General features: G+C 43.7%; 1 protein-coding gene across 7 annotated transcripts in view; it reads right to left on the bottom strand.

The window, feature by feature from the left end:
• Positions 1-19,164, bottom strand: part of SIPA1L2 (signal induced proliferation associated 1 like 2) — a 213,519-nt gene that overhangs the window by 14,832 nt on the left and 179,523 nt on the right. For all 7 annotated transcript variants that reach the window (XM_073879047.1, XM_073879048.1, XM_073879046.1 and 4 more), the window contains 4 exons: positions 14,413-14,637; positions 11,597-11,747; positions 9,698-9,917; positions 886-1,017 (listed from right to left, as the gene is read on the bottom strand). In XM_073879047.1, the coding sequence (XP_073735148.1) occupies positions 886-1,017; positions 9,698-9,917; positions 11,597-11,747; positions 14,413-14,637 (728 nt within the window). The remainder of the gene's footprint in view (positions 1-885; positions 1,018-9,697; positions 9,918-11,596; positions 11,748-14,412; positions 14,638-19,164) is intronic.

Here is a 19,164-nt window from a genome sequence, read left to right as displayed (position 1 = left end):
GCCGCAGCCCCGCCCGTGGGGACGGCCGCGAACACGGAACTCCATGGCCCAGGCGCATGGGGGGATTCTCGAACAGGGAGGGCCCTACTAAAATGGTCCTGTCTCCCTTGTCAGTTCTGCCAGCCACCCCAGGAGCAGCTGTAATCCTAGAAGGACAGCACCAGCAAATGGCCAGTCATAACCCTGGGTCATGCGTTGCCCCCGTACCCACAGGTACAACAGTCCTGAGGATGCAGGTGAAGCACCTTCCTTGTCTGGGTCTGCCTTGACCCGTGAGCTGGGAAAAAGGTATTTCCTACAGAGCAGCTTCAACCTTCTAAAATTCACATCGGTGCGGCAGCTGGAGGGGCCCTCAGAGATGGGTGTGCCCAGCTACCCTCAGTGACCACACTGTTGGGAGGAGGAAGCCGAGGCCCAGACAGGGAGAGCCAGGGGCTCGGGTCGGGCAGATCATGCTGCATCTGTGTTTATGCCAAGCCACCAGATCCCTTTTGTGTGTGCCGGCCCCGCCAAACCAGGCCCTCTGAAGGCCCTTCCCTTCTAGTTCCCCTCATCATACTCAGAGGAAAGAGATGATTTGTGTCCTGCATATTCACTTCTACATGCCAGGTAAGAACACAGAGGTCAAAGAGGAAAAGTGACTTGTCCCAGGTCACAGCTGGTGCCTGATCTGGAATTCAGGTTTGGGGTCCTCTGCCCAGTGCTCATTTCATGAAATGGCACCGTCTCCCTAAGGAAATGTATTTAGTCACAGCTCAAGCCTTCCCCTGCTAGTTTTCAGCCACAAAGATGTGCCAAGTATCCCAAATCATAACTCAGACCATCCCAAATACAGCCATGTTCCCTACGTTGCCGTCCCAGGCCCTGGAGGCTGCGAGTCTTTACCTTCAAATGCCCGCGCCGCGTCCACGAGGTGGGACCAATCTAAGCCCGTGGCCGTGTCCGGGAGGGGCATCAGGCCAGGATCTGCACACTTGGACTTATCCGATAAGGACCCGTCGGAGAACCAGAACTCATCTAAACAGAAACAAAGCCAGAGCGTCAGTCAGATGGCAATGCGGGCGCGGGCGGCCCCTCCAAGGAGCTGGGGAACTTCGTACAGCAGATCTCTGGCCCCCAGTGAAAAGGGTGACAGTACAGTGCAATCATCCAAAAGACACACAGCTGGAAAGATGGTTTGCAGAGAATCCATGACCTACAGACTCATTTCAAGGTCAGCCAGCGATGCCCTGGGATGGAAGGGATTTTAGAACGGAGCAGTTTGATGGTGCAGTATTGAAATCTGGCAGCTTCCTCCCAGGCCGGATTTCCCTGGAGGACATCCATCCATGTCTGACTAGCTGCAGGATTGATTCCTGTTTTCTGCAGGATTACTTCCCCCTTTCAAGTGTTGCAAACTTCTAGTGTACACACGGTTTGGTACAATCTTTCTCTAGCCTGATGGTTTAAAAAGCTTCCAGGAGAAGGCAGTTATGTAAGCTGAGCACCACATGTTCAAGATGCCCCAAATATCAGTTTATTATAAAAATGCAGGAGGACTAACTTTGCTTTCATTATCGACGGGCAAGAAAGAGAAGAGGCGGTCTTTCCTCATGCTAGGCACAAATAGGGGGGTTAGACTGCTTTGCTGACTTACTGAGCTGGTTTATCATTGGCTAAACCAGAAACCCCTCGCCGTCCAGCATGGAATTTTGTCTGTCCTTTGTACAAATGGACCTTTTAGGGACTGGAAGTGTTTATGTCAGTGATAAAACTAGTTGTTAGAACTCACTACGCATCTGAGGACAAATTTTTCAAAGGCTTCACCCAGACTGTCTCTGACATGTCTTTTCTGAAGCTGCCCCATACATGGCATGCAGCTGCCTGTGAACACATCTGCCTAATGAGACCAATCAAAATAATGACCACCTGGCTGTCTGAGCCTGCAATTAATTTAAGTAAGGGGCATAATTAACCCAATGCACCTGTAATTTTTGTTCCCACACCCTTTGGGGAAGCTATGAAAGGCTGGCATCTGGTCGGAGAGTGAGCGGTGGTGTTTGACCTTGACCTTGACCTTTAAGGGCACTAACGGTCTTCCACCTGCTTGACACCTTCACAGGCAGCTCTCAGCCACCTTCCCCAAGCCCCATCGGAGTACTGACAGTCTTGGGATGCTTTGACGATTCCTGAGCAGCCTGAAATTCCATGATCTGTGGCCATCTGTCATTGAGCCAAGGCACACATCTGATTCTGGTGGCCAGGAAGCCAAAGCCCAGAGTGAGCGAGTGAGTGAGTACACCCAGCTATTCACCCAGCAGGCAGGTCAACCACTCTGCTTTCTGCTGCCCTGTATGCAAGTCTCGTGGAGACCACTTGCAAAGCACATGATGACTCCGGATCTAGGAAGGTCTCAGGGCATGAAGTTTCACAACCAGAGGCATGCCCAGGGTATGCTAACTCCCTCCAGCTTGTACAGAGAGGCAGAGAGCAAAAGGAGGGAAATACAGTTAGTGGTCTTTCTTTCTTTTTTTTTTTTTAAGATTTTTATCTATTTGTCAGAGAGAGGGAGAGACAGGCAGAGCAGGAAGTAGACTCCCTGCAGAGCTGGGAGCCCGATGCGGGACTCAATCCCAGGACCCTGGGATCATGACCTGAGCCAAAGGCAGATGCTTAACGACTGAGCCACCCAGGCGCCCCTGTCTTTCTTCATTACAAACTAATATCCCCTTTTCCCCGGTTTGTGAACGGGACTTTTGTGTTTATTGGAGACTATGGAACTGGCAAAGATGATCAGTAGATTAGAAGAAGTCTCCTTTCCCCCAGGGTTTACTTGGAGCGTACCCACTGACCTGTCTGTGATGTATTTACTAAGTGACTACCATATGCCTCACATTGTGTTCATTGTGTTCGGGACAGTGGTGGATAAGGCAGAAAGGCCCATCCTCTCTGGAACCTTGCAAGAGATGCGGGGAAAAGACAATAAACAAATAAACAAGGTAATATGAGTAGTGACAAGTCTTTCAAAGAAAACAAAATGCGGGATGGGACTGAGGAGCCTGAGGGCATGTTGGGGGCGGGCCTATCTTAGGAGGTGGCATCCCGGAGACACCAATGATGATAAGGAGCTGTGTGATGAAGAACACAGTTCTGCTAGAAAAGCTCTAGGGATTTAAATCAAAATCCATCATTTGTCACTGAGCAGGAAGATTTTGTGTCAATGACAGTCCCCTGAAATGATGTAAGAGCACCTAAATTCTCCTCTGAATTATCATGATGAAAATCACCTCAATTTCTTTACAGTTGTTTGGAAAATTATATAATTGGCCAAAAAAAAAAAATTACTTTTTTTTGGTCTGAGACTCCAAACCACCACAAATCCTTTATAATACTTTTAATGGACGTTAGGTATCAACGCTGCCATCACCTAGACGATGCTTACTGAGCATCTTCTACATTCCAAGGACCACTGGGTATTATGTTAGCCTCCAGGGATAGGATGACTGGGAAGAGCCAGGCTGGGCCCTTGAGAAGCCCAGTGAGCAAGCAGATAAGCCTTGCTGGGGTTGCTGGGGCTGGTTGCGGGGGTCTGGTATGGTGCAGGCAAGTGAGCCACTCCCACCGCTGGTACACACCACGGCAGCTCTAAGTGGCTAGCTTCCTGAGTTTTGCAGAGGAGGAAGGAAAAGTACCACTTGTCTTAGGTATCAAAGCCTGTTACTTCAAATCCAGCTCTTCAGAGCTAGCGTTCCATCAGGAGCACACACTGTTCTTTTGGCCAATTCAAAAAAGAAAAGTGGCTTGTGGATTCCCAGGGATGGCTCATGTCCAGACAGCGATGCCCGGGCCCTTGCTCTCCAGCCCGGACATTGATCTTATGGCTTCCTGTTTATCTGCGACCGGAAACGGCTCCCTATCTCTACCGAGTCCGACTTTATTTGTTGTTAAAAATGCTGAGGAACCTTCCTGACGGTCAGATAGCTAGGGTTTGGCAATTCCTCTCCGAAAACCAGGGAAGACTGAGAACATTTGAAAAAAGAGAAACAAGTGCCCTATGGAATCAGTCAAACCCTGCCCTGCTGCTGAGGGTCCATGGATGCCTTCTGTAATGCCAACTGTAACAACGGTCATCTTCTGCCTATTAGCAGCGCTTACCACCTACAGCCCACATGCTGAGCCTCTCCTGGAGTCTGCAGCAACTTGCATGAATACTGAATTATAAGGAAAATACTCATTTTATTTATTCTAAACTCTCCCTCTATTTAAGCTTCAAGGGGCATCCTATGGGAGGTGCCATGGTCAAAACTACAGGATTTGGAAACACACATAAGTTGATGCTCTGTTCTTATCTTTTGAAATTTAAGAACTCTTTTGAGTCTATGCTCATAGGAAGATTTCTACCATTCCTTGGAGAGCTTTGATCGCCATAAAAAACCAGAAATTCTCACAAAGATCCCAAATAGGCAAAGCAACCTTGAGAGAGAAAAGCAAAGCTGGAGGTTTCACAATTCCAGATTTCAAATTCTATTACAAGCTGTACTAATCAAAACAGTACAGTACTGGCACAAAAACAGACACATACATCAATAGAATAGAATAGAAAGCCTAGAAATAAGTCCAAAACTATATGGTCAGTTAATCTGACAAAGGAGGCATGAATATGCAATGGGAAAGAGACAGTTTCTTCAACAAATGATGCTGGGAAAACTGGACAACCACATGCAAAAGAATGAAACTGGACCACTTTCTTCCACTAAACACAAAAATAAATGCAAAATGGATTAAGGGCTTAAATATGAAACCTAAAACCATTAAAATCCTAGAGGAGAGCACAGGCAGTAATTTCTCTGACATCAGCCACAGCAACTTCTTTCTAGATATGTCTTCTGAGGCAAGGGAAACAAAAGCAAAAATAAACTATTGGGACTCCATCAAAATAAAAAACTTCTGCAAAGCAGGGGAAAAATCAACAAAACTAAAAGACAACCTACTGAATGGAAGAAGATATTTGCAAATGGCATATCTGATAAAGGATTAGTATCCAAAATATATAAAGAGTTATAAGGTTATAACTCTGTATATATCTGTATATAAAGTTATACAACTCAACATCAAAAAAACAAACAATCCAATTTAAAAATGGACAGAAGACATGAACAGACATTTCTCCAAAGATGGCATACAGATGGCCAACAGACACATGAAAAGATGCTCAACATCACTCATCATCAGGGACATGCAAATCAAAACCACAATGAGATATCACCTCATACCTGTCAGAATGGATAAAATAAAAAACACAAGGAACAGCAAGTGCTGACAAGGATGTGCAGGAAAAGAAACCCTCATGCATTATTGGTGGGAATGCAAACTGGGGCAGCCACTGTGGAAAACAGTATGGAGGGTCCTCAAAAAAATTAGAAATAGAACCTCCATATCATCCAGGAATTGCACTATTGGATATTTACACAAAGAATATGAAAACACTAATTCGAAGGGATACGTGCACCCCTATGTTTATAGCAGCATTATTTACAATAGCCAAACTATGGAAGCAGCCCAAGTGTCCACTGATAGATGAAAGAATAAAGAAGATGTGGTATGTATGTGTGTGTACACACACACACACACACACACACACACACACACACACAGACACTGGAATATTATTTGACCATAAAGAAGGATGAAATCTTGCCATTTGCAACGACATGGATGGAGCTAGAGAGTATAATGTTAAGCGAAACAAGTCCGAGAAAGACATATACAATATGATTTCACTCATATGTGGAATTTAAGAAATATTATGAACAAAGGAAAAAAAAAGACAAACTGAAAAACAGACTCTTAACTATAGAGAACAAACTGATGGTCACCAGAGGGGAGGGGGCTGGGAGGATGGGGGAAATAGGTGATGGGTTTTAAGGTGAGCACTGAGTAATGTACAGAATTGTTTAATCACTGTATTGTTTGCCTGAAACTAATACAACATTGTATGTTAACTATACTGGAATCGAAATAAAAGAAAAAGAAAAACAATTAAAAAAAGGAAAAATAAGGGGAACAGCAACAGTTTTCGCAGGGGAACACGAAGGATGTGAGCCTTCTTAGTAGGCAGTAATATTTACATAAAGAGGGCCTTCAGAGTATCCTCTTGAAGGTTCCCTTCCCATTTCAAATATTGTTTAATCTTGAAGATGGGTTTTTTAATCAACCTGTGGCAGTTCTGTTCAGGATATAGTCTCTTATGACGTTTTGCGGATCTAAGAGTATTGGTATGTCTTGTTATTGTCTTAAAATTACATTCATAGCCTTCTTTGTAAAAAAGTATTTAAAATGGCAGAATTTTTATAATAAACATTTACGAAGAAAAAAATTAAAAATAAATTAAAAGAAAATCAGGAATTCTCTTTAAACATGTTGGGAACCTGCCAGTGCTCAGCACTGCACTGAATAAAGCCAGGTGCCCAACTGGTCAAGGAGGAAAAAGATACTGGGAAAGCTTTTCAATATCACTGGTTCTCTGGCCTGTGAACTGTGTGTCCAAAGGGCCACTCCCCATTTTTTTCTATCTGGGCCACTGAAGAAATTTTGTTCTGAAATCCACTCGTAAGGAAAACAAAGGCCCTAACTGTAATGCCGAAACATTTCGGAATTATTTTCAGTTGCTTGATCAGGTCATAGTTTCATACCTCCAAGTTGAAGACACAATGATACAGCACATTTCAGTGACTTCACAGGAAATATACATGAATCATGGCATGAATCACATCCAAAATGTGTTTGTGAAGTACCTGCCTCACCAGGTTGAATTAAGATCTCAGTCTCTAGGGAAGAAAGATTCAGAGACAGGTTCAAATTTGGGACATTTACCAGCTAAAAATATCTGAGCGAGAAGCCTGTGATTATTGTTACAGATACCCGTAGAAAAGCTGCAGCGATATTCGCTGTCAGGAGACGAAGCTGCCGACCCTTGCTCTGCACTATACTTCCTCCAAATTAGGAACGGGTCTCTACTAGGGATTCTCTGAGGATCCCATGCTAGGAATGCTCGAGGTTTAAAGCTTCACATGTATGCTGAGTTTCTGCCTAGCTCTTCCTATGTGGCTCCTTGGCCATCCAGTGCTCAAAGCTGGACAGAACTGACCTCCCCTCCAAGCTTTCACATGAGGCTAAGTCTCTGAGAAACTAAGAGAAACAACTGGACGACCTCAGGCAGTCCTCGTTTCTCGCACACTAGACATCTGTTGTCCCAGTTTCGAATATACTCCAAGAGCAGGATCTTCTCACCGCTGCTCTGCTGAGTGACCTGAAACCACAGAAAGGGAAGGATGACTAAAGTCTGTGGAGGCAATAAAAAGTAAGGACCACACCAGGTGAGTGCAGGAGTCAGACCCGTCAATGCAAATTACGGCCCACTCCCTTGTTTACATTTTGTCATTTGACCCGTTGAACCAAGAGAATTTTTTCTGAGGAGCTGTTACAGTAAATTGGAGAAGTCTCATTGACGGATGAGGTTTCATTCAAGAGCAAATGGCAAGGACCGCTCTTACTGCTTTTCCTAGAGAAACAGACAATGAGGACAAGCTAAGGCAGCTTTGAACTTGGAAAGTGAATAAGTAACGTATCCTGCCTGTCTCCTACTTGTGCGTTTACGCTTTGAAAATACTAAGAAAGGATGCAGTCCTTCAGTCGGTGGATGGATAAGTAAACTGTGGTACATCCAGACAATGGAGTATTATTCAGCACTAAAGATTAGAAGTAAGCTTTCAAGCCATGAAAAGCCATGGAGATAAGAGCCAGCCTGGAAAGACTACATACTGCGGGATTCCAACTATATAACATTCTGGAAAAGGCAAAACAAGGGAGACAATAAAAGGATCAGTGGTTGCCAGGGGTCTGGGGGAGGGAGGGATCAACAAAGCACAGAGGATTTTTAGGTGAAACGAAATTATTCTGTATGATACTGTAATGGTGGGTACATGTCATTTTACTTTGTCCAGACCCTCAGAATGCAGAGCACCAAGAGTGAATCCTAATGTAAACTATGAGCTCTGAGTGATGATAATGTATCAGTGTGGGTTTGCGGATTCTAGCAAATGTATCCTGCTTAGGGATGTTGAACGGGAGGGAGCCCGTGCCTGTGTGGGGGACAGGGGGGGTATGGGAACTCCCTGAGGCTCCTGCTAAATTTGGCTGTGAACCTAAAACTACTCTAAAAAAAAAAATTCATTAAAAAAAAATAAAGCTAAAAAAAAAAAAGTAAAGCTAAAAAAAAGGATATGTATCTTTCATATGGAAGCAAGTAAAGGGTAGGATGGAAGAATTACATCAACACACAGGCCATGGATGATTTCATGACCACACATCAAGCATTTTAAATAAAAGAAATTACGTATGCAAGAAAATAGTTTCACTGATTTTATGAAGGCTTTCAAGAGGACATTAAAGTTATCTATTTACAAAAAAGGAAAAACATTTAGAGAATTATTAGGTTATTAGAATGTATCTGACCTTTCATATGGTTATCAAGAGGAGTTTAAAGGTTTCTTCAATTCAGGCAAATGTAATCGTTATAATAGGTAGGCTATTATGTTACTTAAAGAAATAGATTAAGAATTTTATGAGACAAAGTTCATTTCCAATTAGGTTACACATCAGAAGAAGCATTATTAGAACTTTTATTTCATTTAGCCTGAGACTTCTATGTGTATGATGGGAAGTTTAAATTGGTTCTAAAGATAATGCTTTTTATGATGAAACAAGAAAAAAAACCCTGATAGTGAATATATTTCTGATTAAATCCTCATTCTTTCTGTACAATAGAAATTAAACTCTGAGAAAAAGAAAATAAAGCTAGTGTAAAAAAAATGATCACCCTTAAACTCTGACACATTAATAAGAAACGGACACTACATAAATATCAAAGATTTCAGGGTGTGAAGGAAAATTATGCAGAAATTGCCTCATCAATCTGTGAGCAGTAAATGGGAGGAAACCAGATGCAGAGAGCTGAGGGATGAGCTTGAGGACATGCAGCCGCCCGTGGGGAGAGCCTGGTTAAGGACCCGGGTCTCCTGACGCCCGTATACCACCTTGACGGCCACTGGGTACGTAATGTCAAGAAGAAACAGAAATAGAAGGCTACCCACCAGAGTATCTACCTCCTGTACCATAGGTTCTTCTTTTTAAAATCAGGTCTTAACATATTTTTTATGAGTTTAATAGCTAAGATATTTACCTATACACACACACACACACACACACACACACAGGTATCTATACATATATATGACCACTACTTGATAAAAACGTTTAATATGAGGTTTTCAGTTTTCTTCAAAATTGGTAGTATTGCTTAACATTTTTTTAAAGATTTTATTTGTTTGAGAAAGAGAACAAGTGGGGGAAGGGAGAGGCAGAGGAAGAGGGAGAAGCAGGCTCCCCAGTGAGTAGGGAGCCTTATGACGTGAGCTGAAGGCAGATGCTTAACCAACTGAGCCACCCAGGCGCCCCCGGTATTGCTTAACTTTTAGAAAATGTCCACTCTGGTGCTTTTTATCATATTTAAAAATAATAATAATAAAAAAAGAAGACACCAAATAATACATTTATTTTAAAAAATAAACCAAACCCCCCAAACCTCTGTAGGAGATGACCTGAAGAGCCCACACCCACAGAAGCTCAGCAACCCGCCCCCCCCCAACCCTGCACTTACTTCTCAGGTTCCCCATGCTGGGCGCAGGGTGGGTCCGGGGGGGCAGCGTGCTATGGTAGGGTGGGGTGGTGCTGAACAGAATGTCGTTGGGCAGGGCCTGGTCAAGTACTGAACTTCGCGAACTGCCGAAGGAAGACCCCCTCCGATTGCTGCATATGCTCTCATCCGAGAGGGTACGGTACAGTGATCGTCGCGGAGACAGGTTCCCATAGAACGAAAACTAGGGGTTTAAATGTAAGGGGAGAAGGGGGAAGACAGACATGAAAGAGTTGAAAGCACAGAACTGACTGGAATAAATCCGGGGGGTACACATACCCCTCGCTCACCCTGCTCTCTGGGTTCTCCCTAGGCAGACAGGCAGGCACAGAGCATTAGCTCGGGAATGCTAAACCAGGCGTGTGGGTCATCTAAGCACATGCACCAGGTCCCTGGTGCAGTTATTGGATTTGAATGTTTTCTTCCTTTGACATTCTGTGAAATATGATCATGAGTTAGACATGCGTGGCTTTATTAATTCTGAAATGTTAAATGGAACCTCCATAACCTCAGAGCAGTGCTCCTGCAAATGCAGAAGGTTGCAATTTCTGGCACAGTTATCCAAAAGCACACATAGCGCTGGCTTGATTTTAATTTGAAATGACTATGTTTTCAGATTAGGCAATTTCTGTACCAATCAACTGCATGGGAGGTTCAGGCTCATCTAAATAATAATAAAACTAATTCTGAACACGGTAGCTTTCTAGGGCATGCAAACAGGTTCAAGAAAAATACTATCAGTGAGGAAAATCTTCTTGTCTACTTAAAAGTCATCAGCCACAAAAGTCCATTACGATTGTTGAAAATGGAGCTATAGAAACTGATCATAACCGGATTTAAGGGAACCACTGAAATGATTGTGTGTTAGCTCCCAGACAGGGTGAGGAAAATTCTTACTCAAGAAGCAAGTGGTCCAATACTCAAGAAAAATGAAATCAAATCTGACTTTCCAACTTTTTCTTCTGCATACTGAACCACATTCCTTTTATATAAACAACAGTAAAAGCCAGAATGTTTGCATCAAACAAATACAGAAGTGGCTATTTACATTTGTGAGTGCAGCAAGGAGGCTAAAAATATTTCTATTGTATGTGTTCCTTCCATTCTGTCAGGCCTGTCCAACTGATGAATGGTAACTGGAATGTGTGCAGACTACAAAGTAAAATTTCCACTATGAAAAGAAGGTGATTTGTCTTTGTGGGGGGGGGGGAGACCCACATGCCAAGGAGAAGTTCATTCCTATAAAAAGAAAAGCTATTTGCACTTTTTGTATAACGGTCTGCACCCAACCTTATACAGTACAACATACACGACTGGATACAAGTTTAGAAAAAAAAAAAGGGAATCAATATGATTGACTTCTTCTGGGATTCCCTCTTCACACACACCAGCAGGTCCTTCAGAACATGATTACAGGCGCATTAGATTAAAGCGGCTTTGAGGTAGTATCTAATTAGAGTGTTATTCTAAGAACACAATTAGGTTAATTGCAGTATTGTTTTATTATACGGAAGACAGAAGCACACAGACTCGCTGTTTACCCTGATCACAGTCAACATGGCAATGCCTGATTTTTTTTTTTTTCTTTTCATTTGAACAAGCGTGAGCTCCGGATTAGAAGGGAAAATATCCAGATTCCCTGTCCTCTCTCTCCATGCTGGAAAGCTGCCCTTCCTAACCTCTCCCAGGCTCGCTCTGCTAACCGATACAACAAACCCTGAAGAGGGTCAGCCACGCACAGACTAACAGGTAGAATCACGAGAGAATGCTTGCGGGTGGGTGGGGATTCCTGAAACTTCTGAGTCTCTTTAGACCCTTCTTGAGTATTTCTGGTAACTTCAAAGCCTCCCGGAAGTCGCTAACCTTCCTTCGCCCCTCCTCCACTAAGGGACTGTCCGGAAGCATCAGTTTCAGGAAGTCTTCTTTGGACAGCACGTGTTGAGTTTCTGAAGCAGCATCCCCCACCACGGTCTGCTGAGCTGCTGCCGACAAGAGATCCATCTCGCCATACAGCCTGTGGAACAAACCAGAGGGGAAATTAAGAGCAGGGGTCAGGCTCTCTGTCAAGTGCCTGTAGCCTGAAGGATTGAAATCCGCTGTTTCGACCACCGAATACTCATGCGCATGATGCTTAATTATTAAGTCAGTTCACCGTTGCTGCATCTGCGCCAGACCCCCACGTCATTTTACATCTTTGAAAGGAGCTCAACTGCAAAGTTAGAGTTCTGAATAATTCAGAAAGAGATCAGATCCCCGAAGCCCTGGATGGGAAAAAATAGAGCCCCCCCCTTTTTTTTAAGGCCCATGTCAGAAAACACATTTTCAATAATTCATCAGAGATTATCATATGTCCTTTGCAGGCACGCTTCCTTGTGTTTCTTAGAAACTCGAGAGAGGCTTTCTCTTGTGGCTAGACAGCCACACACCCCCCCACATCTCACTTGGGCGACACGGGGAGAGGCACCCGAGGGAGCCTGAAGTTTAAGAGTAATCGATTCAGGCGTGTGCCAAGCATGTTTTATTATCAGCAATTCCGCAAAGCCGTTTGGATAAGGAAAGCAGCTGTCTCCCTTAATTATCAGGATATAAAAATGTATTTACGGACAACAAAAGACTGTCTCGCAGAATTACTGTTTTCAGCTCTTTTCCAGGGAGAAAACCAGGGAGTCATCTTTGAAAGGTTTACTCTGGAAATGCAATCTGAGCAACCAACATTCCTGAGGACACAGTGAATCATCAGTGGCTGTACCGGGGGCAGAGGTGAGCGGTCCTTGCCGCACGACCTACAAGGTCATGTTCCAGGAATCCGTGGCCCAGGGCAGCAGGCTGCAGAGGATGACCTGGGTGTTACTGTCACGTGTTACTGAGATGACTCTATTTCAAAAGCAAGGCTATCGTGTCACAGGGCAACAGCTCACTGGGAAATTACCAGAGTAAGAAACTCACACAGACATGCTCAAAATTAACAATGGTTATCTGGAAGTCTCTGTGGCTTTTGCTTTGTTTCTGAGGTGGGTCAGGTTCAATCAGTGAAGGTTCCACAATATGATTTTAAAGGGATAACTGGAAACTTGTGGAGGGCATAACCGATTTTCTATTTTATGTACAATGAAATGGTAATATTCTGTAGTCCTCTGTGGCACAAACACTATATACTTGGCTAATCCTTTTCCAAGCATCTTTCAGTGATCTGGTGGAACACTGTTTTTGCAGTCTGCAGGTGTTAGAGATTCATCACTTCCACATTAAATGGAGTGTTTCCTTGTTTTAGGAGCCCTTGACTTAGCTGGACGAGGCCGGGGGTGCCTGTTGCCCCCACAGGATGGGTACGGCCCACCACACAGAGGGCTGGCCCGAGCACTGACCTCATGTGATGCTCTGCTACCCACATCCGCAAACCCCTTCCTCACAATGCCCCTGAAGTTGCCTTTCTTTGACTGAAGGTCAGTGCCATCAAACCTGTGTGTTAAAATACACAAACTCTGGGGGGCTCTGGAGAGAAGAACATCCACATGGGCACCTGTCGCCCTTTCCTGACTCTCCGAGAGAGCCCTCCGCTCCAACAGTGCTTCCATACAGAACTTAAAAGGCTTGGGATGCATTTCTGGGAAGCACTCAGAAGACGTATCAAAGAGGCAGAAATACCAACGTTATCATCAGGAATTTGCATTTATGGTCCAAAAGGGTGGTCATCACTATGAAATTCCTTTCTAAATAACTCATCTGCAATTATTCACATGATGGTTCTTTTTTTTTTTTAACAAGAAGATTCCATTTTTAGTTTCGGCACTAAAACGGTTTTTTAATTGAGAAAGCAGTATCAGGCTCTCCCTATTTAAGAAGTGGGATCATGTTTTAAGGAAAAAAGTGATACTAATTTACCAACCAAGCTTAAGATCTAGAAGAGCTCTCTGAAAAATCACTGTAGCCCCCAGTGCACCCTCCACGCGTGCTGGTGTTGACGGTACCTGTGGACACAGCCGAACACGGGGACCTCATAATTTGGTGCATGGGAGGTTTTTGTTTTTGTTTTTTTTCTTAAGGCTGTCCTTTTAAAAATAAGCAAACGAATAGCGAAATGCATTTGACTGCCCTTGCTTTGTATCCTTGAAATGTGATTTCTTTACCTGTCTCTTCAAAGAGACAGTAGCAGTTTCCACATGTCCTATCAAAGAGATTATCGGTGCTTTTTTTCTTTTTTCAAACAGGTACATAACATCCCTCCCTACCTGTCTCCATAAAACCTAACAACTGAAAGGGAAACCAAAGTCATGTTAAAATTAGGTAGAGTACTTTTCCTTTGATGATGTCACTTACACACCAAATTTAAGAAACACACTCACGGACTCTGTGGGAATCAAATTGTCCTTGAACTTGTTTATTTACAGGCTCTATGGCTGCACCGTCAATAGCACATTACCGTGACTTTTCTATTGCAGGCAGCTTTTTGGAAATAAGAATAAAGAACAGGGATTTCTTTTGATTTTAGATGCAAACGTCAAAGAAAGAGAAGACTTTCAAAGAGAAAGATAAATGCTAACATTTCAGAAGTTTTACAGAGATGTTTCTAGATTACTCCTTTTTAGAAAATCTATTTCTGTCAGGGGGAAAAATACACGTGCTTAGTCAATCCCCACAGTGTGTAAGGTTGCCTAGAGATGAGCCGCCGGCTGCCTTACCCCTGACACTCAGTCACTTCGGGCTCCTCAGGTGGTGGGCTGCCCTCCGATTTCTTCCAGCCGATGACGTACTTGCTCACTGACCCTTGCCTGTGGTAGGGCTTGGACACGGACCCAGGGACCTGCTGGGCACTGCTGTGAGACACGATGTAGACTTTGGATGTATCCAGAGACCCACTATTTTTGGAACAGTGAGCTGAGGGGCTTCCTGAATGGTGTGAACCACTGAGGAGAAAAACAGACAAAGACTGTCACAGAACCAGATTCCGGCAGTGCTGGCATGCCTCCAGATTCAGAGCCACCGTGCGTTGCCCCTGGGAATGAGGCAGACCCAGCTGTCCTTCCTCCATGGGCCTTGATAGAATGCCTGATTTTCCACGGGCTGAGGACGTTCTTGTGCAAGGCGTACCCCTGTGGCTGGAAGGATGTTAAAGACAATCAGGGGAAAATCAGAAACACAAGCAACGTACTTAAACTGATGCTTCAAAAGACAGGAAACCCAAAAGAAGGTGCTCGAGCTAAGCTGCTGCCAGGAAAATGCCAATGTAAATCACGACAGAGTATCGCGGCGCACTCAGCACACGCGCAAACATGGGAGTGTGTGACCGTGAGTGTCCAGTGTTGGCTGGCCCGGGGAGCCATGGGTGCCCTCCCGCTGCTGGTAGGAGGGAAAAGTGTGTCAGACAGTTTGGAAGGCAGTCTGGACATGACCTGCGAAGGTGTGCACTGCACGGCGTATGACCCAGCAATTCCGCTCCTCAGTGGACACCAGAGAGACCCCTGCACGGATGCAATTGGAAACAGGTAACAGTGTGACAGGAGGACTGATCTTAATAGGTCCCCAACGGTGCAACCTGAATCATCAGGAGCGAAATGGACAGTCAATCAATAAGCGAGAATGGGTAAAGGGAATATGCCATGAATAAATGAGCTGAGCACACAAACAACTCGGCTGAGCTTCACAGACGTCATGCAGAAAAAGAAGCAAGTCACAAAGAATACGTCAAGTGTGATTCCATTTTTAAAAGAAGTTTATAAACAGGCAAAATAGCGTTCAGAAACATACATATTCGGCTAGTAAAACAATGAGGAGATGCAATGGAAGGACGATCAGGAAAGCGAGTTAGTGGCTACTGAGCAAGAAGGGAAGGGGCTGTGGGTGGGTAGGACATGGGGACCTTCTGACACAGAAATGCCAATTCCGTATCTGGTGGCTGTGTGTATGTTTGCAGTATGACCACACGTAGATAGAACAGGCACAAAATAAAATTTAAATGATGCAAGCCCTAAAACAAACGAACAGAATTTTTTAAAGTCAGTGTTTAACCTAAGGCCAGAAGGACGCCCCACTGACTGTACAACCGTCTCTTGAAATATAAAAGCCTAAAGACCTTTTTTTAATTCAGGAAGATTGGCAATATAACGGTTTATGAAAAATGAGTAAGAATAGAGATCAGGGGATTACTCTATAAACATGAAAACATTTAAATTTTTAAATTATGGTAGGCCTCCTGGTAGCATGAAATATAACCTTATTCTGAAACCCCTGATAAGCACCCACCTTTCTAAAAAAACCTACATAATCAAGCAAGTATCATATGATGCAGGCAGTAAAGAAGAGAAGTCCAAAATTAAGAATGGTTATTAAAATGGACTTGTTACAAACATTCAAAAGGAAGTAGGGTCACAAAATAAACCAACTCATTTTTGACGGTTTACAGAGCTGGAGACACTGTGGTAATAGGAAAAATTAAAAAACAAATAAAACAAAACAAATAAAACATCTCATTTACTACTAATGAAGTAACTCAGCTGCTGGTGGTAGGTCTGGCGTTCCTGCGTGGGACTCAAAGCAACTTCAGTCTGGGCTCTAGACCGTGGACTCTGGGGGGAGATGTTTTCCTGCCTTCCCAGCCCCAAGCTACCCAAGGAAGAAGCAAGGACTAAGGAAGGGAGCTAATGAACTCTTTTCATTTGCTGGGGTACCCACCTGGGAGTCACCTCCCAAAATGAAAGCTCCACATCCAGGCAATGGGGTCTAAAGGCCTTTATATTTTCCCCTTAAGCTGCTTATTTTGAAAAACTTCAGATCTGGGGTAAGGTATAAAAATAGTAGAAAAACGCCCATCTATCCTTCATCTACAGCCACTAACTGTTAATATCTTGCTACATCTGCGTTATTCCTCTGTGCATATATTTCTCCCTGAACCATCTGAGAATTAGTTGCACTCCTGCGTTTCAGCACAAAGACCCTAAAAATAAGAAGGACATTCTCCCACGTGGTAACAACATGATTATCACACCCAGGATATCACACATTAATGCAGCGCTATCACCTAATACATAGTCTAAATTCTAACTTCCCAACTGTTCCCAATAATGCTTATGGTAATGATTTCCCCATTCAGAGCCCAGTGAAGGACCGGGCGTTGCCTTTAGCCACCACAAGCATCACATACCTTGAAGCCTTTGATTATCCCTGAGATGTTTTATAGTTAAAGTCTTAGGGTTCTCCAAGTCTGGGACAGTTAACATGCTGTGTAAGCCACTCACATGTCCCGCTGAAATGACCAAAATGAACACCTTTTGAGAATGTCTGATGAATAATGATAGCAGGGTCAGAAACTGTTATGTGCTTTTCTACTCAGTTTACAAAAGTTATTTTGCTAATTCAGACTTGATTAAAACTGTCTTTTACCCCAAGAGTAAAATATTTAACCTTAAACTCTAAGAAGATCTTGGGGTCGTGGGTTTGAGCCCCACTCTGGGTACAGAGATTACTAAAGAAAATAAACTTTTAAAAAAATTTTTTTTAAATTTTATTATGTTAGTCACCATACAATACCTCATTAGTTTTTGATGTGGTGATAAATTTTTAAACTCCAAGAACAAATTTACTGAATCGATTTGATGAGCAATATGGCAAAACTCTATGCTTAGCAGCAGTAACATCATTATAAAAGTTTTCTCTGAAATGGGTAAATATTCTAGAATGTTGGGAGTAAGCTTTTTGTGAATCCTTCCCTTCTAGACTAAAGTTCTTATTTTCCAGTTTCACCTCCAACTTCCAATCACTGCTACTAAGAAAAGGGTATGAATAATGATAAACAAGAGATAATATGAGCCAATTTGCAGAAGAGTCCAGAACAGGAAATTATTATTTTCTGCAGTTGATTCATTTCACTTTGCAAAACCTTGGTCAGGTTGATACGAATCCTACTCTGTGTTCTGAGCTCTTACCTAAGTGCCCTGCCCTCGCATAAAGAAAAAAAAAGGGGGGTGCGGGGGGCTGCTGAACTAAAGGTCTGAGCAGCAGAGACAGCAGGCTGCATCCTGCTTGTCTGCTTGTCCTGCTTTCTGGATGACTCCCACGTACCCCTCCACCTGCCACAGAAGCTTGTCTTAAAGAGTTTTAAGTCCTCCGTCTCTCTCAGCCCAGTCCTGAAATCCTTCCACATATACAACTCCATGCTTGCTTTCCTCCTGGACGGCTGCTGGGGAGCAAGCGTGTGGGTGCTGGGGCTGGCAGAGCTGGCAGTACAGGAGCCAAATCTGAGTATGAAGAGCATGCCATGCACTGATCTGGGCTCCTGAAAATCAGACCTGGGAACGGCTGATGCCACGTGACTCCTACTTTTCCAGAAGAAACCCCCCAGTGGGTTTATGAACTCAGTCGGTAAGCATTTACCAAGCACTCTGCCTATATGCCCTCCCTCGTGTCCCAAGGAGTCCAAGGCCCACCATGTGCAGAGAAGCGCACTAAGTTCTGTGGATACACAATGAACAGGACAGGTCAAGTGCCTTCCAGCCTCCGGGACGCTCCGGTGAAGGGAGGTACCAGTGAGCTACAGCTGTATATGGAGAGATGCACGGAAAGCACAAACCACTTCAGCCAGGGGTGAGTGCTAACCAGAAAGTAAAACAGGGGATGGGATCCAGAGTGCGTGGGGGCCAGGGTGTGACCGCAGCCAGGACAGTCAGCCCTGGTGTCAGCCCCTACAATGAGTTCGTTCTGCTCCTTGTGCTACCTGGGCTACTCCCGGTCACAACCCAGACCCTCGGGCACTGGGCCTCAGCTCCCGGGTGACCACGCATCAGCTGGAACAGAGACAGGAGAGGAATGCAGGGGGCTGGTGATTCTGTCATCGCAGACACGCTGGCCCTTCAGGGTCTAGAGAATCTGACAGAGGCTTTCATGAGCAAAATTCCTTTTACCTCCACCTGCAGAGATTTTAAATCTTAGTGTAAATATTTTAAAGGTAAAGTATCAATATATTTAATGCTTAAAGTATTTCAAGATAAAATACTTATATTTTATACATACATAAATATAACAATCTTTAAGAATTTTAAGTATTTTAAAAACTTCAAAATATTTTAAGTTTTATTTTCTCTAGTTCTCCTGCCCAGGTCAAAGGACAGAAGGAAGTATTCAAAAGACTCAATTTAATGACTGAATTTCATACTGACCAAAAGCCTACAGCGTAAGTTGAAACGTGGCTTCAAAGTCACCATCCACTAAGAACCACAAGAAAACCCCAGCCAGGTGGTAAAGGATTCCAGTCCCTCAACATATATCATTTCCACAACAGCTGTGCACACATTCAGCTTAAAGTGGTAGAAAAAAGTAAAATCAATCAGAAATTCAATCTCCCACTTTTATATACTTTCTAATAGCCTCACCCATTAAATTAATGAATGGTTAAGGTATTCAAGAAAATCCACTTCAAATGCCTATAAATATCCCTACCT

This window comes from Callorhinus ursinus, unplaced genomic scaffold, assembly GCF_003265705.2.
Source record: "Callorhinus ursinus isolate GAN/ISIS: 27379988/994484 unplaced genomic scaffold, GSC_fseal_2.0 scaffold32, whole genome shotgun sequence".
NCBI classification, from domain to species: domain Eukaryota; kingdom Metazoa; phylum Chordata; class Mammalia; order Carnivora; family Otariidae; genus Callorhinus; species Callorhinus ursinus.
The sequence above is the reverse complement of the archived record's forward strand: the minus strand, read 5'-3'. Positions and strand labels throughout refer to the sequence as shown.